The sequence below is a fragment of the Emys orbicularis genome, chromosome 20 (genome assembly GCF_028017835.1).
Source record: "Emys orbicularis isolate rEmyOrb1 chromosome 20, rEmyOrb1.hap1, whole genome shotgun sequence".
In the NCBI taxonomy this organism is placed as follows: Eukaryota; Metazoa; Chordata; order Testudines; family Emydidae; genus Emys; species Emys orbicularis.
In genome coordinates, this window is record NC_088702.1 from 1,726,069 (window position 1) to 1,753,428 (window position 27,360).

Sequence of the window (27,360 nt, forward strand, 5' to 3'; positions counted from 1 at the left end):
ATCCCCTGCTCTCCGAGGGCACCCAGGCAAGGGGGTCCGGACACCAGGGCTCTACCCGCTGCCCCTGCACGGCCAGGAATCCTCTGTCCCCAGCCCAGCCCAACAGCCCCGTCCCCAGCCAGTGCCCCGGGGTCCAGCGGCTCCACAGCAGCACATCAGGCAGCAAAGCTCCTGTTTCGCCCCCATCCAAGTCCCCTGGCTGGATCCTGCCGTATCGATTGTCGGGAAGAAGCCAGGCGAGAGCCCACCCCACCCCGGGCAGGAAAGATCCGCCAGGAAAAGCAAAACTCCAGGCTGAGGAGCAACTCGGAACCGGCACCAGCTGCTCTCTCCCCGTGGGCCTACCTCGCCCCCACTGGAACGAGCCCCTCGCACTCGCTACGGCACAGCCCCAAAGCGTGGGGCAGCCGAAGTGACTTCACCCAGCAGAGCAGTGCTGGGATCGAACCCAGGGATGCCGATGCCAACTCCAGCGCCCTGACCACTAGGCCACATGCTTCGGAGACAGGAACGCCCGAGTCACGGGCGGGGAAGCGTCCGACTGCCCCGCCCACCCGTCAGGGGCTGGTGGATTAACGCTTGGGTTTCTAGAGGCCGTGGGCCGAGCTGCAGGTGCTCCTGCGAGCCACGTCAACGCTTTCTGAATCCTGCTGAGCTCTCTGGCTCGCTGACCCCAGGTGGCCATGAGTTCCACAGGCCCATCGTACGGGAAAAGCTCCATGATTAGCTCCAGGGCTTGCTTCCCTCCTTTCTAGGTCAGCAGGGTTTCCTTTCAAACAACCGCAGCGCTGGCTCCCTCTGCGGAAACCAAACCCCAGCGATGGGGAGAGAATCGACCCCGGACAATGAGGGGATTCAAGGGGGACCTGCTGCTGCGCTCCGCCAGCCCCAGCTTCCCCATTCTAGCCACCCCGCACGTCTCAGCACACAACCTCAGACGATGCTGGGATTATCCCCCCGGTTTACACATGGGGAAACTGAGGCACAAGCCTGTTCTGCCCACCTCCCACAAACGCTTTGCAATTGTAACAAACCGTTTTCCAAGGAAGGGATTTTTAAAAGAAGAGTCCACCTATGAGCAGGAACTGCCAGATCGGATCAGAACCGGGGCCCACCTAGCCCAGTATCCTGTCTCTGACAGTGGCCAACAGCAAGTGCTGCAGAGAAAGGGGCCCGACCCCTGCAGTGATGGGATAACCTGCCCCCAGGGATCACCGCCTGAAGCAGGAGGGCTCCTCCTCTGAGCAAGGACCACGCCCAAGCAGGGCCGGGCTCCTGCACCCCAGGCCAGCATTAAAGCTGCAGCAAGGGGTGTTCCACGCACAACACCCCACGTGAGCCCCATCCAAACCGCTCTGCCCCATCCAGGTCGGCTCTGCCAGTGGCAGCGGAGGGAGGGGGGCAGGTTTCCAGCTGGTCCTACCCGCCCCCAAAATATCAACGCCACAGGATGGGGGCCAGGAAGCCGACCCAGTAAACCGCACTGCCAGGTTGGTACCTCGGGTCCCGTGGCTAGCATGGGCCAGGCATGGAGGAGAATCAGAACTCTGCATTCAGCTGGGCCGGTCCCCGCAACGCCCCCCAGGCCCAGAGGTCCTGACGGGCTGCACTGGCCTTTTGTCCTAGCTGAGGGGTCTTGGCTCAGGGCTTTGCACAAACCTGTCAGGGCTCCTTCCCCCCCCACCCCAGGATCTCAGCCCTGCAATGCAGCCCCCCAGCTCGTCCCTCTGTCTCTGCCCAGACACAAGGACCCTCCCTGCTCCCCCCACAGCAGAAGGAAAACAACCGGCCAGGTCCTGCGCCTGGAAGCCCCCTTGTTTACTGCTCTGACCCCCCCCCCCCACCCGTTCTAATCCTGTTGGCTCACTCCCAGCCGATCCCAAGGGCAGGGACAAAGGGACAGGCACAGGGTTGGGGGGGGGAGATACCACGCAGCCCCCCAGTGTCTCAGCATGAGCTGGTGGTTCACACACACTCCAACCCCTGCAGGTCCTGTGGCGAGGGGGGCAGACACCCCCTTTTGAACAGTGAACCCTAATACCCTTCCCCAAGGGGGCCCCACACTTTATGCCTTGGCTCACTTGAGATGAGGGGAGGGGAGGGGGACAGGGGACCCCCAGCCTGTGGGGGGGGGGGCAAGCTGCTCCGGACGCAGCTCAACTTCCAGAACTTCATGGGCCCCCACCAAAGTCACCCAGACTCCCTCTCCCCGTGGGGCCCTGGCTACCTTGCCCCTCCCGGGAGGGGGTCTGTCGGGTACCAGGTAGTGAAGCCTGCTGCCCTGTCCCTTTCCAGGGGGGTGGGATGAGGGGCAGGCTGGGCTCCAGCAGCCTGGGAAGTGGGTGTTTTCCACTGTTTACAGGCAGTGAGCTGGCAGGAGGAGAAGGGGACATGGGACTGCCCCTGGGGTGGAGGGGTCGCCCCGCCGGAGAGAGACAGGTATTGGGGGACACTTCTGGGCCAGTGGGGAAGGAGATCCAGGGCCGAGAGAGCCATGCTGCCCCTGGGCCAGTGGAGAGGGAGGGATCCAGGTGCCCCACTGATAGCTGGTAAGGGGAAGAGGGACCTAGGGTCTGGACCTGTATGTGTGTGTGTGTGTGGGGGGTATCCAGGCTCTGGGGGCTGCATTGTACCTGGGCTGGTTTTGGGGTGCAGTACACCCAAGGAGCTGAGAAGGGCTGAAGTTCTATGGTACACAGGCTCGGTGTGGAGTGCGTTACACTTTGGGGGGCGTTGCAGAGCTGGGGGTTGCATCGTATGCAGGATGGGGGAGTGCCGGGCTGGGTTTGGGGTGCATTAAACCCAGGTGCATGATACCTGGGGAGAGCAGGGCTGGGAGTTGCATGGTAGGTGGGCTGGGTTTGGGGGTTCATTGAATCTGGGTGTGGGATGCATTAGTATAGTGATGGGGGGGAGGGTCTGGGTTTCAGCCGTGATGTACCAGGGCTGGCCTGGGGGAGGGGGTAGATCTGGGGTCTGCATTGACCCTAGGGTGTTTGTGTGGGGGGTAGGAGTTAACTGCCCCTTGAAGGGAGTAGTGGGGGATAGATCTGGGGTCTGCACAGCCTGGGGGGGGCAGATCTGGGGTTCCTGCCCCGGAGGTTAGTCTGGGGGGGTCCCTGCCTGGGGGGTAGCTCTGGGGGTCTCTGCCCGGGGGGGTAGATCTGGGGGTCCCTGCCCAGAGGGTAGGAGGTTCCTGCTCGGTGGGGGGTAGATCTGGGGGGTCCCTGCCCGGGGGGTAGGAGGTCCCCGCTCGGAGGGGGGTAGATCTGGGGGGGTCCCTGCCTGGGGGGTAGCTCTGGGGGTCTCTGCCCGGGGGGGTAGATCTGGGGGTCCCTGCCCAGAGGGTAGGAGGTTCCTGCTCGGTGGGGGGTAGATCTGGGGGGTCCCTGCCCGGGGGGTAGGAGGTCCCCGCTCGGAGGGGGGTAGATCTGGGGGGTCCCTGCCCGGGGGGGGGTAGATCTAGGGGGGCCCAGCCCGGGGGGGAGATCTGGGGTCCCTGCCCCGGAGGGTAGATCTGGGGGGTCCCTGCCCGGGGGGGAAATCTGGGGTCCCTGCCCGGGGGGGTAGATCTGGGGGGGCCCTGCCCGGGGGGTAGGAGGTCCCTGCTCGGACGGGGGTAGATCTGGGGGGTCCCTGCCCGGGGGGTAGATCTAGGGGGGCCCAGCCCAGGGGGGGGGAGATATGGGGGGGCCCTGCCCGGGGGGGTAGATCTGGGGGTCCCTGCCCAGAGGGTAGGAGGTTCCTGCTCGGTGGGGGGTAGATCTGGGGGGTCCCTGCCCGGGGGGTAGGAGGTCCCTGCTCGGAGGGGGGTAGATCTGGGGGGTCCCTGCCCAGGGGGGGTAGATCTAGGGGGGCCCAGCCCGGGGGGGAGATCTGGGGTCCCTGCCCCGGAGGATAGATCTGGGGGGTCCCTGCCCGGGGGGGAAATCTGGGGTCCCTGCCCGGGGGGTAGGAGGTCCCTGCTCGGAGGGGGGTAGATCTGGGAGGTCCCTGCCCGGGGGGGGTAGATCTAGGGGGGCCCAGCCCAGGGGGGGTAGATCTGGGGGGTCCCTGCCCGGGGGCTAGGAGGTCCCTGCTCGGAGGGGGGTAGATCTGGGGGTCCCTGTCGGGGGGGGTAGATCTAGGGGGGCCCAGCCCAGGGGGGGGAGATCTGGGGGGGCCCTGCCCGGGGGGCTGTCGGGCGCTGCGCCGGGCCGGGCCGGGTACTCACCGCCGCCCCGTCTCGCCTCACGCCGGCCCCGGCGCCCGCCGCATCCCCCCGGCTGCGCCCCCGGCCCGGCCCCGCTTCGCAACTTGTTCGCTACAATAACAAAAGGAGTAGCCGGAGCGCGTGAGGCGCTGGAGCCCGGCAGCCAATGGGAGGCGCCGTGACGGGCGGTCGGCCGGCCCCCGGCCAATAGGGACACAGCTACCATAGCGAGCCGGGGCTGCTGCCAGCTCCCCAGACTGACACATTTCTCAGCCCGCCCCACGCCGGGCTGGGCCCCGTGGGGGCTGCAGGGGGCGGGCAGCTGGAGGGGCCCAGAGAGCAGATGCCTCTGGCTGAAGTGGGGGGGGGGCAGTAAGTGGGGCTAGCAGCAGGGCTTGGGGGGACCCAGGCTCTGGAGCTGGGCAGGGGGCAGTGAGTGGGGCTAGCAGCAGGGCTGGGGTGGGGTGGGGGCAGTGAGTGGGGCACCAGCAGGACGGGGGGGCAGGCTTTGGAGCTGGGCAGTGAGTGGGGCTAGCAGCAGGGCTGGGGGGGAACAGGGGCAGGGAGTGGGGCACCAGCAGGACGGGGGGGGGGCAGGCTTTGGAGCTGGGCAGTGAGTGGGGCTAGCAGCAGGGCTGGGGGGGAAGGGGGGCAGGGAGTGGGGCTAGCAGCAGGGCTGGGGGGGGGGGAAAGAGACCCAGCACCTGGGGCAGGGTTGCAGAGAGCCGCCTAAGGCTGCACTGGAGGGGACTGAGGCCAGGGGACCCAGATCAGGAGAGGGGCCACTTGCTGAACGATGGGGGAAAGTGGTAGTTTGTAGCTGCCTCGCTCTAGTGCCTTCTGCTCGCCTTTCCACCTGGTCCCAGAGCCAGGAATGGCCTTCATGCAGCCCCCTCCTTGCTCCCGGCAGAGCTGGCAACGCCTGGGCTCCTCCAAAACCACAGCAGACCAGAGGGACCTTAACAACAGTGGGTTTTAGTCCAGATTTCGACCCAAAAGGCTGAGAGGGGAAGGGAGAGCAGCAGGGAGCCCCAGGGGGTGGTGGCCAGCGCTATCCCCTTCTCCTGGAAGGTTTTGCTGCAGTTACATCTGTCTAAACGTGCTTCTCTCCGCACAGCCCCGGGCTAGGGCTTCCACCAGCAGAGCTAGGTCAGTAAAACAATCGCACGCCTATCTCCCATGTCTATGGTGGGAGAACTTCAGATCAGGCCTAAGTCCTGGTCTTCCTGAGGCAGAAAAGGATGTTCCTCCCCTGTGGTAATTATACAGAGGTAAAAGCCAAGCGAAGACAGGGCATTGTAAATTTAACACGTTAGCAGCTCAAGGTAAATGTTAGGCTGTCACTCGTGTTTACCTTACCCTGCTAACGCTGGTGAAAACGACAAGCTGCCTTGTCTTCACTAGGATTTGACCACATGTGAATCTAAGCCCTGGTAAGAATTGCTTTCCTTCTGTGGACGCACCCTGAGCCCCTACTGACACGTCTCATGCATGAGCGGTCCCACGGAGCTCAGCAGGGCTTCTCACGTGTGTTTGGAGGGTGGAGGGACCCTAAAAATCCTTGTTCCTAGAACCCTCCTGGCCTCTAAGTCAGCCTGTAACTATTGGGTGTTAGGATGGAAGTGTCCCAGGGGCAGGTTATCCCCTTACTGGGTCGTCTTGCACCTTTCCTCTGCAGGAGCTGGGACTGGCCACTGTCAGATGGGATACAGGACTAGGTGGACCATGGGTCTGATCCAGGCTGGCAATTCCTAGTGTGAGGGCTCAGGCTAAGCTGTGTGGTTGTTTCTATTTCACCTGGGGAGAGCTGAGGGCATGCCACACACTGCCCTATAGCAGCAAGGGACCAATATGCAGGCTGATGCAGAAGTAAAGGCACAATGGGCCATACCCACCAGCTTTCCTAGGCACCACAGGCCGTTCCTCAGTTACGGCTCTGTTCCTCTACACTCCTGGCCCCTGCTGGGAGTGGTGTTCACACAGCGACAGCTAGGCCCTGCTGGCAGGACCCGCTTCACTTTTTTGTTTTTAAATAAAAAATGCCAGAGCTGATGAGAGCTGCATCCCTGTGAGCCAACCTGATCCACAGAACAAGAGGAGTGGCAGGTCCAGCCTTGCAGGATAACTAAGTCCCCATGCCTATTGCTTCTTTGCGGGCCCTCTTAAGACTGCCAGGCTCCTAGACAGACCCGTATGTGGTTGGAAGAACTCAGCAGAATCTCATTGTACATAGACCCAGAGGCTCCATAGCCCATTAGCAAGCCCTTTTCCCTGCCAAACGAAACCCTCCCCCTCCCCCAAGCTACTCACTTCCAGCCCTCTCAAAAGAAAACTAAAAATATGCAGTAAAGTCTCGTTAGCTTCAGGTAGGTGAATTTACTCTATCAGTTTGAAGGCACTGGTGTGACACAGATTTGGAAGGGGGAGGATGATGTGTGTCTTATGAACTCAATCCACCATGAAACAAACATTGTTCGGAAAGTAAGAGATGTGGGGAACATGTGGCTGGAACAAGCTTTGAGAAGCCTTCGTACATGTAACATGGCTAGCAGAGCTGCAGCAGCACCTAGTGCCTGGAATAAATCGGGCAAGCTCATTCAGCGTTGAGCATTTCAATGTTTAAATTTAGGGGATGTGCAGAGATCCTGAGTAGTGCCAGGGCCTGCTTTTCATGCACGGTATTGGGGTTCTGAATCCTATGCTCCTTTCTGTTCATGGAGTAGGTCAGCTAGGTGGTCAAATAATTTAAGGGAACAAGGCAAACATTTTTCTGTTCAAACAGCAAGACTGAACTGGACACAGTACAGTAAATAAACCACAGTAAAGAGTTTGATGTCTTGTTTATAGTGTCCCCCCTCTCATAACCCAGTCAATTGAACCTTTTAGGTTTCATACGCCCATTCCTGAAGCAGCACTGTGCTATGATGTTTGCACCTAACCCTCTCCTGCAGTCTCTGCCACGCAAAAGGAGGTTTTTTTTTAATTTAATATTTCTAGTAATATATTAGAAAAATTTAACACAACGTAAGTGTCGGGGGCTGTGTTAGCACCTCAAGTGTCCCTTTAATGAACGATTAAGATACCTGTTTAAAAATGATATGATACCTTCAACTGGCAACCTTAAAGCACTGTCAGCAAGAGTTATGGGGACAGTATTTTCAAGGGGAAGATGTCACAGGACTAACTGGAGGTTAGAGAAGAAACATCCTAGAGCAGTATTGAAATCTGTACTGGCCACACGTGTAGTACTTTAGTAAAGCAGATCCTTGTTGAAAGTGCAAACGCGAAGTTACATCACAGCATGAATGCGTGTGAAAAAGTAGTTGGCAGTCTGAACGCCCTTGCATACTATAGTAGTTATCACAGCTAGACACACTGAGATAATCAAGGAAAGCTGAGGAGAAATGTCAGTTTCCTTCTTTGAACTGGTATACAGGCAGTCCTTGGACTTAGGAAAATTGCATCGTAAGTTGAAACATTGTAACCGCAATCCACTCCATTGCAGGACCGAGCATCGGACAGTCGAAACTCAATTGCTGTAAGTTGAATCAGGGTGTCAGTTCAGAAACGTCGTAAGTGCCGTTTGTCTCGTAAGTCAAACATCGAGGACGCCCTGTACAAATTCGCTGGGAGCCCTTGATAAGCAGTAGCATGCATAACAAAGGTTTGGAGACAGTGAGGACCAGGCCCTCCCCCACCCTCCAATCTACACCATGAGAACTGGGGATTTAGATAAATTCCAGCTATAATGGATTGCCAGCCAGTGGACAGGAAGCTCTATTAGGAATGTGTTCTAACCTAGAACGTTTTCTAACCGTAGTTGTGATGTTCCATTCAGGAGAGGATGATAGTTTACTGTCTTCTCATACCCACTAGAAAAGTTATTCATCCCACAGAGTTTACGATCAACAATTAATGCTTGAGAATACCATTTAAAAAATCCACAAAGTCCACATATTGTTTTTATAATTGTTTCTCCTTTGTCACAACGAACGAGAAATACAAGATTCCATTGAAACTGGAACAGTTCACAGGATGGTTGAACTTAAATCTTCGGGGGGGTGGGGTAGGGAGGAAAGCAAACCCCTTCTCAACTTCTAAAGCCAACCTAGGTTAAATGGACCACAGAAGCCACCAAAGTTGGTCTGGATTGAAAATTCAGTTTTGGTTACACTGAAAGGTAACAGCACTTGTTGATAAAACCAATTTTGGACCCAGTATTTTGGAGAGACTATTCTACCCATGATTTTCTTTCAGACGTCATTAACGTGCTTGTTTCAAGAGCCTTAAAACAAAAGCTAGTTCTTTTTCTAGATTTTGGTACACAAAAGCCATTAGTGCCATCCCTTCAAACATGATACAAAATAAATTCAAATTTTATCTGAAAAACAGCCTTTAACGTGGAAAATCCTCTCTGTACTACCATTCGAATGCTAGCAATCAGTGGGGATGAACTTTTGGTACAAAATAAAAGATTGACATGTCTATCTTCCTTAACCTGAATTTGATTGATTAGGCAGTCCTGGAGGGAGCCGTTTTGGTATGTTTACTTCAAATGCGTTATTGCAACAATAAAACTGCAAATGTGGAGATTTACCCTTTAGCCACACTATGGGATCAACTCCTATCCTGAAACAAACCATTAAGAGTAACAGGCACATATAACCATGTGATCCCACAGCTTGTGTTCGGCACCAATGAGCACTTCACCTAAAGAAGCACAGATTGTGGCATACATGCAGCATTTTCCCTTCATAAGCACGAAGGAACTTAGTGTGCCATCGCAGCCGGGCTGGCGTGCTGAGCACACACCAGCGCTGGTGTCAGTGGCTGTATCTGCAGCTCGTCTGTCACATTCATGTTCAGAGTAGTTAGGAAAAATTATAAAAAACAATCCAAAAAAGGTTTCATACAACATATAGTATCAAAATGTAAGAGGAACACACTAAAATCTGATCTCTTGGTAGAACAGGGCCACCCCTGTTCCTGCAGGTCCTTCCAGCATGAATCAGGTTTTTCCATTTTTAGCTTATGGGCATTGACATACACATTAACTTCAATGAGAGTCTATCAGAAGGACCTTCAGTCATTAGTTTCTGGATCTGTCTGAGCCATGTAAGCATCCAGCTCAGCATCGAGGTGTCCTTTTGTTTTAGACATGTAAGCATCTAATTGGTTGTCCAGTTGTTCCTTGGTCAATGCAGGACGTGCAGACCCTCTTCCTCGTCCTCTGCCTCTGCCACGACCACCGAAGCCCCCTCTTCCCCGGCCGGCCATGCCACGACCTTACAGTGAAACGAGATTACAGTTACATACCACACTGGAATGCACCGCCAGACTCGGACAGAGAGAGCAACAAATATTAAGGAACTGACCTAATCCCACCAGTGAGAGTTTAGCTACAGCTGCCCGTGTGCCCTCGACTCGCCACCCCATACTACCTAGGCAAGGCAACAGTTTGGTGGCTTCTTCAGTGGACTGCCCACTCAGGTACATAACAATGCTCAGTGTAGAGACCACCGAGTGACACATTGTACACTACGTGGTATGCAAGAGAGCCACATGCAAGGTGGAGACAGGCTGGTGGCCAACGGTGCCACTTCTGCTACTGACCAGATCAGCCCCTCAGCCAAGTCACTCCCCTGGTTGTCTCTCTCCTTGTGCATCAAGTGTCTGTTCAAATCTCTGGACAACTGTCTCCCCACAGTATCTCTGCTCTCAGTTCCTCCTCCAACCTCAGCTGCTCATTATACTCTTCCATACCCTATTACCTCCCACACTGCCCCCAACCTTGTGCATGGGATATTTTCCTTCCTCCGGTGTGACAAGCACCCTCTTTTCCTCCTTTAAACCCACTTTCATGATCCTTCCTACATCTCTGTCTCCTTCTCACAGAGCTTCTCATGTTTCCCTGAGCTATAGGCAAGTTTATCTAAATCACACCAAACTCTGGGGAGCGGAGACCTTTTCTTTAAACCCATTTTGTAAAGCACCACATAGGTTTACTGCACTCTAAATACACACGTCTACTTTACGTAGTATGAGAACCAATGACTTCCTACTTGTGGGCAAGTTACAAACTATTTGTCACATTAAACAGGAAGTTTTCTCCTTTGAACAAGTATAACTAATCGAGTGTTGCAGCAGCCCCTGCTATCGCAATGCCAGTAATGTAGAATTACTGAGCGAGACTTTTAACAAAGAACGGGTTTTGCAGCTGAGCCACAGTTGGTGTGGACTATTTTTTGTATACCTGTTACATATCAAAGCACTAATGAGCCCGTGTCCCTCCGGGAGACAGTGGCAGCCCATACAGTGCTGTAACTCCATCCAGGGCATGTACTTTGCTTCCTGTCTACTTTTAAAAGTAGTGAAGACTCCACTGACTGAGATGGCTTTTGAAGTCGCAGTCTCGTACAGGGCTGTGCGTGCCCATCAGCATCAAAGGCAGGGTCCAGAAGGTAGCCCTATGGTACACTTTACATTGCTTGGTACCATTTTAGCCTGGCATTAATCCCTAACATACATTAGTGCCTTGATGCATTAGACAGTTACTAGCCAAGTATAATTAGCATTTATTCCCCACCACCCTTCCTACCAAGCTTTAGAGAAAGCAGCAATGCCATTAACAATTTAGGAATAAGCTTGCTCGATACATATCCCACCAAATTTACATTTGGTGTCAAACTAGTTCTGAGGGACCTGTTTCGGCATTAGAACCCACTAGGACTGAACTAATGTCATTCTACAAGGAAGACTAGGAAATAATGTTTAATCTCCAATATTAATTCACAAAAGCAAGAAGTTGTAGGTTCTTACCTGCCATTTGCCACAGCATCTAGGAACACAGGTGCTGCAAAGAAACCAATGGGCCTTTTGCTAAAATAAAAAGCCACAACATGTGGCTCAGTGAGCTCTGACTGCTGTGATGTCCCATTTGAGAATTCCCTAGTTTGGGCATTAATGATTCCACTAGGTCAGCTGCGATTGCAACCTACATTTGTTCCAGTGCCAATCCCGTTTGGGGACTGTCGTAATTTAATACTTTGCACTATGAAAAGGATTGAGTATTTAAGAAACAGATTCCGTTTCAAACTCCCAGTGAACTAATAAAACCAGGGCCTGAAAAAATTCCACTTAAGCAGCAAGTAGGACACTTCCCTGTTGAGGCTGGAGGCCTAAGCCCTCAGTTTCTGCATAATTTAGACTTTCATTTAAGGAATGTTTCTCTAGCACTATATGGTTGTGAAGGTTACACTTCATTCCCTTTGGAAAGTTAAACAATGCAGAGTCGTTTGTACAGAAATTGCACCAGTGCCTCTGCCACTATTCAAAGCCTCACCTAGCAGGAGCGTGACACTGACAAGACTCTGGTCAGTTTCACCACCACTATCCAAAACCCTCTGGGAAGCAGTGACACCAACTAGGATCTTGCCTTCCAGCTCAAATGCTGCTAAAACCAACAGTTCAGAAAACGAAAATATAATGTGTTTGTATCCAGTGTACAGCCTAGTATCAAACAAGTGTATCTTTATGGTGGAGATTCTACTTCACAGGTGCTAATATACGTTATATTTTAACCAAGAAGGTGAAAGCTAAAGGCTGCTTCAGATTCTTCTCTAAACAATGCCCTCATGCCTTCCCAAATGTCAGCACACTAACCTCTGCCACCAATTCCTCCACGACCCATGGCTCCTCTGCCTAGACCACCTCTCCCAGGTCCACCACGACCTCGAACGCCACCTCTTCTCAGGCCCATCCTAGGGGCTACACCACGTCCTCCCCGAAGTAAACTCTGACCTTTAATGGGGTGAGGTAAAAAAGTCAAGTAAGTAATCAAAACAAGAAGCTAGCTGTCAAACTTAGCAAGAAGTCATTGAATATCCACCCCCAGGGATATTTTATTTCCCATATTAACAATATACTCACCTCTGAGGGGAATGCCTCCTCTCAGCAACGCCCTCGCTCCACGTCCACCACGCATGGCTCCTCGTGGCAAACCTCTCTGACCCATAGGTAGCCCTCGTCCTCCAACAGCTCCACGAGCCAGGGGTCCTGCTGGCCGGCCTAATCGTGCCTGGATGTTACTTTTACCCAGGCGCTGCTTTAAGCTCTTCTGGAATGAAAGTTTTTTTAAAAACAGGAAAGTCATGTAGCTATCAGGGACTTATCATGCAACTGGCATAGATGGAAGCAGATACCTCCACCAGCAAAGGAGGAAGCAGAATCTATATAGGGCCCAAGACCCACTGCAAAGTATTTAGGTCTCAAAAAAGATCTTGTCTAGAGAGGGACAGTCTGTCAAGTGTAAGCCCAGCTAGGAAGTGAAACAGACATCTAATCCCCAAGGTGGGCTGCAGCCTTCCATTTGAGAAAGGTGCTCAGGCACGAGTGATGAGCCTGCTGCAAACGCCTAGAGAAAAACTTAAGATTGTCTACAGCCAGGAGACTTGTGCAGTCAGCCTCTGATAATTATATGCCCAAAGTTTCAGATCCAGTGATCTCACTGGAACAATCTTATGTCTAGATTTCCCCAGACATCCACAGAGACTAAACCCTTCCACATTTGTCTTTATAAGCTAGCACAAACAGGAATATTCACCCTCTCCAAAACAACTGCATTAAGCTCCAACTTAAAAACCACAAGAGCCAAGAAATTCAGAGTTAAGACCAAGATTGTTTTCTCCTCTCAAATGACCAATAACTCAGTTCAAGGCAGTTAAGGAAACACTTAGACCCAGTTTATACCACACAGCCCAATATATTTCGGCCTTAATTTGGGGATCTGTTTGCATTATACCATACATTTGGTTCTTTGTGTCAAACAAATTTTAAAGCTGCTTTCGCCCAACTTCTCTGGAGAGTGGCCAGCAGGGGCTAGAATGATGTTAAATACCAGCTGTCTTCGAGTACAATCATAAGATTTCAGGCATTTCACAGTTGTAGGCAGTATAACAGCTTTTAGATGAACCACAACTGGTCTACAACACCCAACCCTTTACCCTGCGCAGCCAAACCTGCCCCTTGTACTGTTTGCATTGGAATAGGACACTGAAGCACATTGGCTGGCACTTGGTGAAACACAGGAAGGGATGGTCATGCATTAGGGGAAATGGTGCTGTCCTGAATGAAGCGAGGTGGGTGGTGAGTTTGAAAGTTCATAGCTGTGACTGCATGGCCTCCCTAATGGTGCACAAGACCCTAATATTCTTCACAGGTTGCTCCTCCAGAGGAACAGTCCCTGTTCCCCAACGTACCAGCAAATAGACCTTCCAAAGTCAATTGGTGATGGCTGCTGAAGAGCACCCCAAAACTACTAAACTATAGTAGAGTCCCCAAATTTTCCCAGAGGAACATATTGCAGCTGTCATCTTTAATAAGGAGGTGACACCCATACAGGCTACCAGTCCTAGTATGCAATGCTCCACTTGATCTGCTGGCTGTACCTCCACATTAGATTTACTTATATGCATTTCCATAATGCTCCTCAATGCAGCCCAAGTTCCTCAACACGAGAAAGGGCATTAGAGACAGGTTGTGCTCTAGGACTCTACGGGCAGCTTCGGACCACCGTAACCTACGCTGACTGAGAAGGTGGTGTGCTCTACCTTCTTTTCCATCGGAAGTTCCAACATGAATCTCAAACTCAACATACATTTTGTTCTTGAACTGCGGGGCAAGATCCAGAACCGTGTTTAATCCTAAAAGATAGTGTGTATGTGTGCAAGTGTGTGTACGCGGTTCCAATGAAAAAGTGAAACAGGTGCCAGTGAAGTAAAGTGAGAGGGTCTGTATTTTCCTCACACAGATTCAGCCACTCACTGACTCAGCAAACAAAGGGGACAATGTACTTTATGAAATGAGACTTGCCTATCCTTTTATATCACTAGTGAAGCCCTTATGAGATTATACTATAAACCCTTTCTGTGGAAACCATAAATTATTCATATATGGAGCTTTTGTTTAGAAGCTCCAGACAGAAAGTTTCTCTTACTAGCACCTGGTTCTGATTTTCGGGACAGTAGGCTCTGAGAGCAATGCAGTTACATTCCTTTTCATGCAAGAACAAACACCAAACTCCAGCACAAGAGTCAGATCAAGATTGCAGTGATGTGACGAAGCCGCTCAAATAGGAACCTTCCACTGCTCTCTCCTAGTGTGCCCAAAGATGTCTGGGATTATATTTAATGACTACTGTATTCGAGTCATGCAGGGCTGCTATTTAAAGCTAGCACACAGCAGTGTAGCAGGACCCCCCAGACCCATGTTTTAATTCCAGTTTTCCAGGCACCATACGTACACAAATTTCAAGAGAAACTCTCCAAGTCTCTCTCTGCTCTGTTATACAGCACGTTACATTCTTTACAGTTTGAGATACTCTGATAAGAAGCACTTCGCACCAGTAACATAGCTAATTGCCTCTCGGGCACCATACGCTAATCACCATCTTAGCAACAGGGGCTCACATCTAGCAGACCCCATTCACTGAGCACAGAGCAATGCACAGGCACTATTTAAATGTGATGTACAACTCAATATGAATACACCTTTCTCAGATCTGCTGTTCCACACTGGACATTCAAATGGAAGCCAACTTTTGGGCTGCTCAGTAGCATACAGCTCTGGTCAGTCAGTCTATGTGGATAACAGGAATAGTAAGATTCTTGTTACTTTAGCAAGAATTTACGAGAAACCAAGAACTCAGTTTTAGTTCATGTAGTTCTTGTTCAGACAACTGCTGGCAATAGCATAAAACAAGAAAAAAAAACAGGCAGAGACCCCGCCCCCTCAAAAAAAAAAAAAAAAAAAAAAAGAGGCACTAACAGGGAACAAGAGCTAATATGTTGCGATACAACAGAAGCTAGATTAAGGCATTAAGAATTCAGCAGATCCAGAAAACTGGAATCAGACCATTTATGTGGGGGACAGGGGAAAAGTCTGTGAAATTTCAGGTTGTCCTCTCTTCTGGAAAAATAGCAAAGGAGGAAATTTAAACAAACAATAACCAACAGAAGACATGACAGACTAACTGAACTAAACAGTATTAATTAACAAGCTATAAAGCATTACTTATCTGCAGTGACAATCTGAAATTCTCTTGAAGTCCCTCCAAACATTCTCAGCTCTTACTTTCAAGTGACATCTTGAAAAATTCTCATATCCTGAAAAGCCACCAGCTGCTGACAGGCATCACCAACTGTCTGCAGTGGAATAGGACACTTTCTCTCACCTGCTTAAGCTTCAAGGCAGCCTGAACAGAAGGTCTATTCTCCATCTGCTGGGCCAGTCTTCTGTTTCTGGCACTGGCCAGTTGCTGCTGCTGCTGCATGGTAGCCCGAATATTCACTGGCATCGGCTGTTTGTTCTTCAGCATATTAGTAAAGCTTCAAGGTCGAACAAAATGGGTGTTTAAATAAAGTTTTATTACAAACATTTATGGCATTTCATGGCTCTCAAGACTGGAGCTCCAGATCCCATGAACTTTATGTAAAAAGTGGTACACTTAGATCATGTCATATGCGAGTTATGTATTCCTCGTTTTCCACAAACGTGCTAGAATAGGAAATGCAGATTTGGATAAGTGCAACATATTAATTCAAAAGTGATAAAGTTTTAAGTTATTGCTTTTAAAGGTGGAAGAAGTTATGAAAAACAAGCAACAAGCAGAAATGGACATGAGAGACAGGAGAAGACATGACAAAGAAACAGGAAAGCAAACTGAAATCTGACTGCAAAAGCCAAGACAGATAGTTTAGGGGGGAAACTGTTTAATAGTTTGAGGGCAGTAAACATATTTATGAGAGTCGTGTCACTGACAACAGAAAAATGAAGGGTCTGGCATAATACTTATAAGGAGGACAGTTCTATCACCATAAGAGGTGCCACCATATAAGTGCATTCGTTTAGACTACAATTTCGTTGGCATTTGGGAATTTCTTTGGTGCATTAGGGATTTTCTGCCTTTAAAAATTACGTGGCGTGAACATACCAGCTTCCTCACCAGTAATCAGTTTCTACAGTATCCTAATAGCTACAAATGACAGTGAAATTAAGCACTACAAAGTGCTCAGTGTGGTCTGGCTGGAACTAACACAATTATCAGGCAGGTAACTCCCCTGTACCGTACCTAACTATCTGCCTGCCCATAAACCGCAAGCACTGGCTAAGATTACTGCTCACTGCAGTGCACACTGGAATAAGGACTGCATATAAATGGCTTCATTTCTCCTGGGCTTAATGATATTAACATTTAATCGGAGAGTGAGTTAGTGAGAAAGTGAAATATGATCAGAAGTGTCACTGTTAGTTCATCACTATAGATGTGCAAAAGCTTAATGGTATGAAAGAGCGGAAGGCTCTTTAAGAGAGGAAATAAAAAGAAAGCAGTGCCAAGAAAGGAAAGCGATGGAGATGAAGCAAAGCATTTGCCTCTTACAAGGCCCAAGAACATTGTTAAAGGGCCTCTGGGCTGGTTTGGTGGCCTGCTGCGTGCCTCTTACAGGCCAGACCACATGCGTGTCTCCCTTGGACAAAGCAGCAAGCCTTCTGCAGCTTCGGTAACATGCTACCATGCTGCAGTGGTCAACTATATAAAATGTAAAAACGTGGAAGAAAAAGGGAGGTGCGAGGTTTCTCTCTCTTTTTTTTAATAAGACATCCCACCACATTTACGTCTCATATAGTTTAATATTAATAGCTACTGACAAAATCCTCCAAAATAATTGCCCTTTTAACCTTGTGTACCACATCTGTTGCGGCTTAAGACAGAGGCACATAGCCACCTGCTTTTTTTTTTAGTTAGGTTAAAACAGGGCAGAAACCACGTTGGCTTTGGACACTGGACACAGTGACAATTAAGTAAAAATTTCTTATGAGCTGAAGTTGCTGTTGGCTTCCTCACCGCTCGTTCAGAGACATCTTGGTGGTGCTCTTTAGCACAACCTTCGGCGCTGACTGCGCAGCCATCTTCAGATCACGATCGTCTGAAACGAACAATAGCCAGATTTAGTAAGAAGAACTGAGCCCATGAAATTATTTGGCTAGATTTTCCAAGCCAAACTTGTGTGTGTGGAGACAGCCAAGAACCATGTAAATCAGTGATGTGATTGCGCTAGCAGTGCACTTCATGGCATCGCAAAATGTCCTAAAAGGCAAGTTTCAATAAACTAGTGAGTTATGCTATCTCATCTCTCAATTGTGTGTCAGATTAATGCCCCAGGAACATTAAATTCCACTTTCAGTGAAGATCTCACCTCCGTATGCCATGAACAGCCTGGTGAAGATCATTTCTAACTGGCTGGTTTCAATGAGGTTATGTTTTTCTAAGCAGGAGAGCAGTAGGAATTAATCTTTCTGATTCTGGATTCAGTTTCTGATACACTAGGCAGAGGGAATCTCAAACTGGGGGTCGGGACCCCTCAGGAGGCCACGAGATTATTACATGGGAAGTCGTGAGCTGTCAGCCTCCACCCCAAACCCCGCTTTGCCTCCAGCATTTATAATGGTGTTAAATATATAAAAAAGTGTTTTTAATTTATAAAGGGGTGTGTGAAAGGGGTCACCGGTACAAAAGTTTGAGAACCACTGCATTAGGTATTAAGGCTGTAGATACAATTTCCTCTAACCAAGTTATTACCTCAGTTGGAACTGTGATATCAGTTGTCAGACCCTAGCCAAATTATGCCAATGCTCCCTCCCCTGCAAGCAGTCCCCGCACAGGTATTAGGTGTGCCAAACACTAGGCTGATGGCCAAAGGAAGGGGGCTATGCCCCGCAACTGCACACCAAACCCATTATAACCTTATTCAACATTTCTGCTTTTTATAGAACCGTTATGGGCCCATCCGTGCTGCAGCCGAATTACACCAGCAGCCAGCAACACTACTGATGTCCACCGCTTGTTTGGACAGGGATATTGTTTGAGACCAGCGGTACAGTTATGTCCATTTTCAGATTTGGGATGCGTCTAAACAGGCAGCTCATAAAGAGCCTCACATGGTTCTCCGACAAAAAATCCCCACCCCAGTGGTCAGGGAAGCAGAATAGCAACAAAGCTGGTATTTGAACTCCGTTGTTAGAGCCTTTCGAAGCCCTGCCCGGACAGGGCCCCACGCCCAAGGAAGATGTTGGCCCCCAAGGGAGGCTGGAATCTATCCCCGAGGGAAGTTCGGACCCGCGCCAGACACAGCTTTATTATTAGTAACACACCTACTGCAGGGAGCTCAGCCCAGAGCGCCCTGAGTCACAGAGATGAGGCGCAAGGCCTGAACTCTGGAGCCCCCTGCACAGCGCAGTTTACAGCGGGGGGTTCAGGGAGGCCTGGCCTAGGCTAGTCCCCCCCAAGCGAGCCAGGGCGGGAAGGCTGCTAGCCCCAAGCGTGTGTGTGTGTGTGTGTGTGTGTGTTCAGGGAGGTCTGGCCTAGGCTAACCCCCCCCACCACCACCCCAGTTCTCAGCCCCACGCCTGGCTCGCAGGGCGGGAAGGCTGCTAGCCCCAAGCGCTGGGGAGGGGGGGGGGGGGTTGGTTTCAGGGAGGTCTGGCCTAGGCTAACCCCCCCCGGTTCTCAGGCCCGCACCTGGCTCGCAGGGCGGGAAGGCTGCTCGCCCCAAGCGTGTGTGTGTGTGTGTGTCGGGGGGGGGGGGGTTCAGGGAGGCCTAGCCTAGGCTAATCCCCTTCTCCCCCCCAGTTCTCAGCCCCACGCCTGGCTCGCAGGGCGGGAAGGCTGCTCGCCCCAAGCGCTGGGGAGGGGGGGGGGGGTTGGTTTCAGGGAGGTCTGGCCTAGGCTAACCCCCCCCGGTTCTCAGGCCCGCACCTGGCTCGCAGGGCGGGAAGGCTGCTCGCCCCAAGCGTGTGTGTGTGTCGGGGGGGGGGGGTTCAGGGAGGCCTAGCCTAGGCTAATCCCCTTCTCCCCCCCGGTTCTCAGCCCCACGCCTGGCTCGCAGGGCGGGAAGGCTGCTCGCCCCAAGCGCTGGGGAGGGGGGGGGGGTTTCTGCTGGGCTGATCGCCCCGGGCTCTCAGACCGGGGCACGGCGGGGCCCCCAGCCGGGACCCCCCCAGCTCACCCCGGCCTGGCTCGCCTGTCCCAGCCGTGACACTGACCCGGGCCCCACCGGCTCCGCTCAAGGGAGGACTCGCCGGGGCCGGGGCCGGACCCCTCCTCCCCACATCGTGATCACAGCACCGGGCTGCCGGGCCCCCCGCCTCCCCCCGGGGCCCCTCGCCTCCCCCCGGGGCCCCTCTGTCACCGAAGCAGACGGTCGCCAGGACTCCGGGCGGGGCTGCGGGGCGGGGGTGGGGCGCGGGGCTGGCTCCGTGGGGCTCCGTCCCCTCCGCCCGCTCCCCGCTGCACTCGCTCTCGAGCGCCGAAAACAAAATGGCCGCCGCTTCCTTCCCTACTCCCCCCGCGCGCCGAGCCGGGGAAAATGGCGACCGGCCGCCGCGTTTTGCGCAGCCGCGAGAACGCGCCCACGTGACTCCGCTCTCCCCTCGCGGGGCCTTGCACCACGTGATCACTCCTTCTCTTTCCCTCCCCCGGAGGGGGGGGCTGAGCCATGTGACCACTCCCTTTTCGGGAGGGGGCAGTTGGGGGCGGGACTTGGGGCAGAGGGCGGGGCCTGGGAGGGCCTCATGGGCGGAGCTTTGGATCTGAGGGCCCCAGGAGTGGGGGCAGGCTGGGATATGGGGGGGCTTGGGGCAGAGGCTGGGAGGGCCTCATGGGCAAAGCCTTGTATTGGAGTGGGGGGGCAGGCTGGGATATAGGGGGCACTTGGGGCAGAGGACAGGGCCCCAGGCCTGAGGGGGTGCAGCTCAGGCCCCAGTGCAGCTGGGGGGTACCCTGGGCTGGAAGGGGGGTGCATGGATTGTGGCCTCAAGGTGGGTGTGAGGCTTGGGCTGGGTGGAGGGAGCCCAGTTGTGGGAGTCCTGGGGTTTGGCCCCTCTGGAAGCAGCTGGGTATGGGGGGCTCCCCAGCTCTGGCTGGGATAACCTGGCAGCAGCAGTTGCCCTGCAGGGTGGGCGGTGGGCTGGGAGAACTGCCTCTGCACCCTGCTCAGTGACGGGTCTGGCCATGCCCCCAAAGCCGTTCCAGCGCGTGGCTGCTTCTGTGTGAGGGTCGAGGGGCAGGGTTAGGATCTCGCTCTAGGTCCATGTTCAGGTCATAGCGACCATCAGCAGAGGCCTCAGGGACTGAACTCCCCCTCGGGCTCCCATAAGGGGATCCCTCAGGGTTGGGTAATTAGCATGCTGAGTGGATGAAGCCCGCACTTCCTGTGAGTTATCTATCCGATTGTGGCCCTTCACCCTACCCGGCTCAGGGGTCAGAAGTCCTTGGCCCAAGCCCTGCCCGCTCATGACACCAAAATAAGTCCAGTTGATTGTACAGATTTGTCTAATATGAAATTCCTCCAGCCTCCTCGGCTCAGCAGCAAACCAGCTAGCAGCATTGACACAAACCCGCTTCTGTGTCAACTGGACAGCTGACATCTCCCAGAGCTCAGGCTGTCTGCAGAGGCGCAGGTCGATGCATCCGTTACACTCCGTTCATGGTGTGCAGGTTTTCTTCGAAACGACGTGGGTTTATTTAAAGTGAAGGCTTTGAATGTAGTGCATGAGATGCCAACCATCAGGAGAAAGTCTCAGCTTGCAAAGGTGCCAGCCCATTTACCATTCTGGGCCTGCCAAGGGGGTGGAACTGGCAGCAAAATGGTAAAAACTAAGAAAAAGACAATAAGGCTCACTCACATGGATGTTGCTCCCCACTGAATGACTCCACATGTGCACCAGCACTGCAGAGGGCAGACTTCAGCGCTCCGGCGCTCTGTTGCTTCAGCTGGCAGTGGCACCATCGGTTTCTAATCAAGATTTGTGCCCTGGAGAGAATGCACCCGCTACTGTGCTTGTGGCTTTGTATTTGCGGAAGTAAGCGGCTGTGGTGAAGAATGTCGTGTGCATTACACACGCAGCATTAGCGCCAACCTCAAGCTTTCAAAAATCGCGAGTCAGCCCTCAAAAAATCATGAGAGTGGATTAAAAATGCCAAGATTTTAAAACATAATCAACGTGAGGGTCTTTCTATTTCCCTGCTGGTTCTGGAGCCTTGAGGGTTGCATTGATTCACATTCTCCAGCTTTTCTCCGCAACCCCCAGGATTTTTGTCTGTAAATGAAAGCTGAGAGCGTCCTGCCATCTCGTAACTCCAGGAGCCGGACTTTAAGAAAAACACCAAATATCAGGAGGCTTATGATAAAATCACCGTACTTGGCAACACTGCCTTGGGGATCACGGTTAATATCGCTTTCACTATGGAAAAACAATTTAAAAAGACGTTTTAAACAAGCCCTTGACTGGCTCATCGCGTTCTTTCTTGCTTAGTGGGCCTGATTCTCCTGCTCCATAACTCCACTGACTGCAGTGGGTTTACTCCTAGCTTACGGTGTTGTCAGAGAACTATCACATCCCACCGAGTACGTGTGTTCCCTTGAAATGTGGTGGGTTTGTCTCTGTGGCTGTGACAGATCAGTTTATTATCTGCTGCCAGGGGGTTGATGCCGTTTTCTGCATCACAGGCTTCGAGCTTCTCTTTTGCAAAGGGTGGGAAGGGAAGATGAGCATCTGCTGCAGAGAACGGGGGGTGCCAGAGCTCAGCATCGGATTCTTTGGGTTCACAGGTTCAAATCCCACCCGATTCTCTCCAGTCCTTTTGCTTTCTGCTCGCAGACACATCAATCTCTGCACAGTTTGGTTGCCTCTGACGAGCTTGTCAATGCTGAGCTCCCGTCAGCTTTGCACAGACATTAATGATGCCAGGGCATTCTTCCTAAAGATTCCCTCTCCCCGCCTTATCCTTGTCTAGGCTCTCCCCCTCTGTTCCTGACTGTTGTGCACAGATGACCACCCTCCACCCCAGAGGTGGCTGCAGCTCAGCAGCATCGGTATCTAGTTTGCAAAGTGCTTTGGCCCCGTCCCAGAGAAGTGTCAAATCCGCTCCGTGTCAGTCCCGCTAGGCCCACAAGGTGGCACTCCCCGCGCTGCGTGCAGCTCAGTGGCACAGCCAATACCAGTCAGAGGAGGCTGTTTCTTGGGCTCCTGGCTGCGCCCGGCCCTTGGGAAGGGAGCTAGGAACGGGTTCTTCCCCCTGGGGAATGGGTGCAGCACCGTGTTTGTGAATTTCCTACCACCCCAGCAGGAGGCTGTCCAGCCACCCCTTGTCACCTGCGCTTCTCCTGCCCCTTTTCCCAGCCATCCCCCTTGTGTCCCCGTTTCCGCTCCTGCCTCCCTTTCCTACAGAGACCGGCCTGCTTGGGGCAGGGATCCCGCCTGGTGGGCCCTGTGCCATGAATGTGGGAAGAGAAAGGGCCAAACTAGCAGTGATCCCGGCTGAGGCACTTGGGTTACACCAGAGCGTACGGCTTGCGCTCCCAGCACTGAGGCGGGGGCAAGCGAAGGAACAAGGCCTGGGGACGGGGGCAGTTGCTTGGCTCATGGGTCAGAGGAGGAGGGTCCGGGAGGCCCGGTGGGGAGGGGTGTGGAGAGCGAAGGGGTGTGTGTCTCGCTGGTGGCTGGGGTGACCGGAGGAGAGACTCTCCTTCACCTGGCACTGTCCTGGAAATGGATGGCTCATGCCCCCCAGGGAACCCCCGAGGCTGAGGGCCCTGAGCCCAGCCCCACGGCATGGCCTCCACCCTTTTCTAACACCAGGGATAATGTTGATCTGGGGACCAGGAGCTCCCCCTCACCCCAAAACTCCCCTAGCCCCACTACAGCAGTGTCCCCCTCCCCACGCTGCTCAGCGTCACTCCCAGGCTCAGAGGAAGGGGCGGGACACTGGGGCGGGTTTGGTGCCTTTAATGAGTAGCTCTGTCTAGCTGGTTAGAAGGGATGCCCGCGGCTGGCTCAGAATGGGGGGCGGGATGTGCAGCTCTAGGGGGCTCCAGGCGGTGCAGGCTCCCCGCTCAGGTGTCTTCCCAGAAGAAGGTGTTGCAGGCCACAGTGAGAGCGGCCACCAGCACCACGTACTCCTTGAAATCCACCTCCCCGTCACCGTTCTCATCCAGGTCCTGCATGATGCCATCCACGGTGCCCGCGTCCTTCTGGGTCTGCAGCGGAGACACCCCCGGGGGAGGCAGGGTTAGCACGTGCGGCCCAGGGAGGGGGCTACCCCTATGGGAGAGGAAAGGGACCCAGGCGGCTGGGGGGGTCCCCAGTGAGAGGCCCCCAGAGAGAGTGAGTGGGAAGCTGGAGGCATGGGCTATCTGCCTGGCCCTGGATGGGAGAGGCCCTAGTTTGGGGGAGGAGAAGGCAGGGGTCAGCGGGGAGGGGAAGGGTTAGAGCTGCAGTGGGGGAGGAGAAGCAATTAGGAGCCAGGGCCTTTAGAGAGGAATGTTGGGAGACTTCATACTAGAGAGACCCGTCAGCCTGGGAGGGGCTGGGAGGCCAGCGCCGGGCATGTGGGAACCTTCTCCGGCCCAAGCCCGAGGGAACAACTGTCCTGCCCCGGGCCCTGGCATGGTTCTGCCGCTGGCGACCACTCACGAGAGGGGAGGCCAGGCCTGCGGGGGAGCGCCGGCCCAGGGGTCCCTGTGCTGGAATGGCGGGGGTGCCCAGTGCCTGGGGCGGTCCCCTAAGCCTGCCTGCTCCCGCCCCCGGGGCTGGTCCCTACCTCCAGGAAGCAGCCCATCTCCGTCTGCAGCAGCTCCTTCAGCTCCTTCTTGCTCAGCTTGCGCTTGTCGCCCTCCTTGCCCGAGTAGTTGTGGAAGACGGCGATCAGCCCCTCCATGGCGCGCTCCAGCTCAGAGGCCATCGCGCCGGCTCTGCAAGAAGCATCTCGAAGGACTGAGGAGCCCGGACCCCGGGTGGCGCGGATGGGGGGCTGGGGAAGGGCACAGCCCCACCCTGCCAGCGTGCCTGGAGGGACCCACGGGTGGGGAGAGCGGCCTGCGGGGCCCAGCCAGCCCCTGGTCTCTTCACAGAGGCTGCCAACGTGGGGCCGAGTAGTGGTGGCGGTTCTGGGGATGGGCGCGCCTGCCTGCTGGGAACCTGGCTGGCATTCAGGCCACCAAAGAGCCACGAGCCGGGACTGGGCCAGGAGACCCCCCTGCCCCACGCCGCGTGGGGGTCAGCCCCGTTCTCGTGCCACAGGGTTTGCTGTGGCGGAAAGGCCTACGCGAGGTGCCAGGGAAGGATGAACAGGGTCCACGGGGGGGAGGGCAGGATCAGGCCCTGCAGCCAGCCAGTCCCCCAGGGAAACTTTTGGGGCAGCAGTGGCACCTGCCCGGGGGGGCCTTCCTGTCCCTGCCCACTGCTCCCCTCTGCCCCAGCCAGGGCCCTTGCGGAGCTGAGGGGTCAGAGGGCGCCTGTGGCACAAACAGGTTCGGAGCCCCCCCCAGCTTCTGGCTGCCCCTGTCCTCTGACCCAGGGCTATTGGTCTCCACCTGCCTGGCTGTGTCCAGAGCTGGGAGACAGCTGCTGGCCCCACTAGAAAAGCCCTGATCCAACCGGAGCAAAGGGGGCCAGATCAGAGCAGGGGTGACACCTCTGGAGGGAATCACTGCCTGTAGCCCTTCACTCCTGTAGAGCCACCAGGCCTCGGGCTCACCTGGGCCCCACCTGAACAGCCGCCCGGCCCCTGGGCTCACCTGGGCTCCCGTGCACAGCCGGCTGGCTCAGCGCTCTGGCAGAGTGAGCCTGAGTTGGCTGGTCAGTCACTTTAAATAAGAGCCAAGCCCTCCTCCTGCAGGAGGATCTGATACCAGAGACTGGACAGCCTGGCTGGGGATGCTGGTCCAGTGCTCACCTGATTTAAAGGGACAGGGACAGCGGAGGGGCCTGTTTGTAGCAGGGGAGCTCCGTCCGTGTGAGGAGCTGCACAGACTGTAACGCACACGGAGCTACAGGTGCCTCACGCCTCTCCCTGCATGTGCACACGCGCTCTGCCTCGTGTCAGCCCCACCAAGAGGCGCCTAGGCGCCTACGCGGGGTTCGAATTTTCAGTAGGGCCCAGAAGACAATACACGTGTGCCTCGGAAGAGAATCCACGGGGGCACAAATCATTCAACGCTGAAGGACCCCCCCCCCGCCAGGCAGGGGGGAATCCATGGGGCTAATCCAGGAGCAGCCCCTCAGCTCTCTGGGGCCGTTTAACAGTTGTGAGGGGGTGCAGGCAGCTGCGTCGATCCCACTGACCCCATTCCTCAGAGTGGGGCCTCAACCACAGGCCCCTTCTCCTCCACCATCGCCCTGGGACTGAAGCAGCAGCTGCTCAGATTCCCAGGCCCAAAGGGACCCCACGATCTCATCCACCCTCCTGCGTAGCCCAGGTCAGAGGATTTCCCAGCCTCCTGCTGGAACCAGAGCAGAGCCCTTAGGAAAACACCCCAAAGATGGCCACTGATGGAAAATCCCCCCAGACCTTGGTAATTTTTTTTTTTTTTTTTTTTTTTTTTTTAAATATATGGAGATATCCTATCTCCTAGAACTGGAAGGGACCCTGAAGGGTCATCGAGTCCAGCCCCCTGCCTTCACTAGCAGGACCAAGTACTGATTTTGCCCCAGATCCCTAAGTGGCCCCCTCAAGGATTGAACTCACAACCCTGGGTTTAGTAGGCTAATGCTCAAACCACTGAGCTATCCCTTGTCCCACTGGCTAATGACTCTCAATGTTAAGGACCGGCACCTGATTTCTTGCCTGCGTTTGTCTAGCTCAAACTCCCCACCACTGGGGCCAGCACAACGGTACTCCAGTACTGGGGACCCAGGACTGCAGCAGGCTGGGGGTGTGACGGTATTTGGGGTCATTACCGCAGCCAGCACAACAGTGTTACTCCAGTACCTTGGCTCAGCATTACTACAGTGTGGGGTCACACACTGTGCCAGACGGCCCAGCACTGTTACTCCAGCACTATGTCCGAGTGTTACTCCAGTACCTTGGCTCAGTGCTGTGGAACACTCTGGTATATTTGCTCCTGAACCGGTGCCAGCCGTGGTGGCGCAGACGCCTGTAACCCATCCTGCTGCTTTCACTCTGCCCCCGGTGCTGATAAGGCCCCGGCTATCGGATGTCTCCTGGCGGCTCCGGCTGGACAATGGGAGCCGGCGTGGCGTGGCGGGGGGGCCCTATCGGGTAACGGACCCGAGCCCCCCTCGGCCTAGCGCTGCATGTCTATATAAAGGCCCCTTGTCAAATTAAAAAATCCCTGCTTGAAAGGTTGCTGCGGTAACAGCGGAGCCAGGAAACCAGATTCCTGGCCCGGAGCTTGGCTGATAGAGCCGGCTCGGCGCAGCTCCTGTTACAGACATGGAGTCTGGGATCAACGCCGCCCGGGTGGGCACAAGGGTGTTGCCAGGGGGAAGTGCCCCCTGGCTGCCCCCAGACCCACCCGCAGGGGGAGCCCCAAGCTCTGATACCCCGGGGGCTGCCCCCATACCTGATCTCATGCTCAAAAGCAGGGTTGCTCATACCCCAGGGCCAGGGTGGGCTGGGAGCAGGGGCTCATACCCCAGGGGCCAGCGTCCCTGGGGGAGCCAGTTCCACCCTCCCAGCCCAAAGCTCTGGGGATCGAGAGCCGCAAAAGCAGGGGATCCCCCCTCTCTCCCTCTGCTGCAAATATAGAGCCCAGGAGGGAGACTTGCTCTCCCCTCGCTGTCAGTGCTGGCCTGGTGTGGCGCTAGGGGGCGCTGTGCAGCAGGAAGTGGGGGTCGGTAGGGGGCGCTCTCCCCTCGCCGTCAGTGCTGGCCCGGCGTGGCGCTACGGGGCGCCGTGCGGCAGGGATTGGGTTGGGGGTCGGTAGGGGGCGCTCTCCCCTCGCCGTCAGTGCTGGCCCGGCGTGGCGCTACGGGGCGCCGTGCGGCAGGGATTGGGTTGGGGGTCGGTAGGGGGCGCTCTCCCCTCGCCGTCAGTGCTGGTCCGGCGTGGCACTGGGGGCACTGTGCGGCAGGGAGTGGGTCCGTAGGGGGTGCTCTCCCCTCACCGTCAGTGCTGGCCCAGCGTGGCGCTACGGGGCGCCGTGCGGCAGGGATTGGGTTGGGGGTCGGTAGGGGGCGCTCTCCCCTCGCCGTCAGTGCTGGCCCGGCGTGGCACTAGGGGGCGCCGCGCGGCAGGGAGTGGGTCCGTAGGGGGTGCTCTCCCCTCACCGTCAGTGCTGGCCCGGCGTGGCACTAGGGGGCACTGTGCG

General features: G+C 54.7%; 2 protein-coding genes across 3 annotated transcripts; both read right to left on the minus strand.

Annotated features, from left to right (window-relative positions):
• Positions 1–8,145: 8,145 nt before the first annotated feature.
• CHTOP (chromatin target of PRMT1) lies at positions 8,146–19,471 on the minus strand. Of its 2 annotated transcripts, none has more exons than XM_065420025.1 (6): positions 19,438–19,471; positions 17,094–17,175; positions 15,423–15,576; positions 12,122–12,305; positions 11,855–11,992; positions 8,146–9,477 (listed from the first exon to the last, which is right to left on the minus strand). In XM_065420025.1, the coding sequence occupies exons 2-6, from the start codon at positions 17,156–17,158 to the stop codon at positions 9,275–9,277; spliced, it is 744 nt and encodes a 247-aa protein (XP_065276097.1). In that variant the 5' UTR covers positions 17,159–17,175; positions 19,438–19,471; the 3' UTR covers positions 8,146–9,274. The 2 variants fall into 2 exon arrangements, with proteins under 2 accessions (XP_065276097.1, XP_065276096.1); XM_065420024.1 differs by having other exon boundaries at positions 12,122–12,308.
• A 3,671-nt stretch (positions 19,472–23,142) lies between these two features.
• Positions 23,143–26,195, minus strand: S100A1 (S100 calcium binding protein A1). The gene is made up of 3 exons (XM_065420352.1): positions 26,113–26,195; positions 23,850–24,000; positions 23,143–23,286 (listed from the first exon to the last, which is right to left on the minus strand). The coding sequence occupies exons 1-3, from the start codon at positions 26,193–26,195 to the stop codon at positions 23,143–23,145; spliced, it is 378 nt and encodes a 125-aa protein (XP_065276424.1).
• Positions 26,196–27,360: the final 1,165 nt, after the last annotated feature.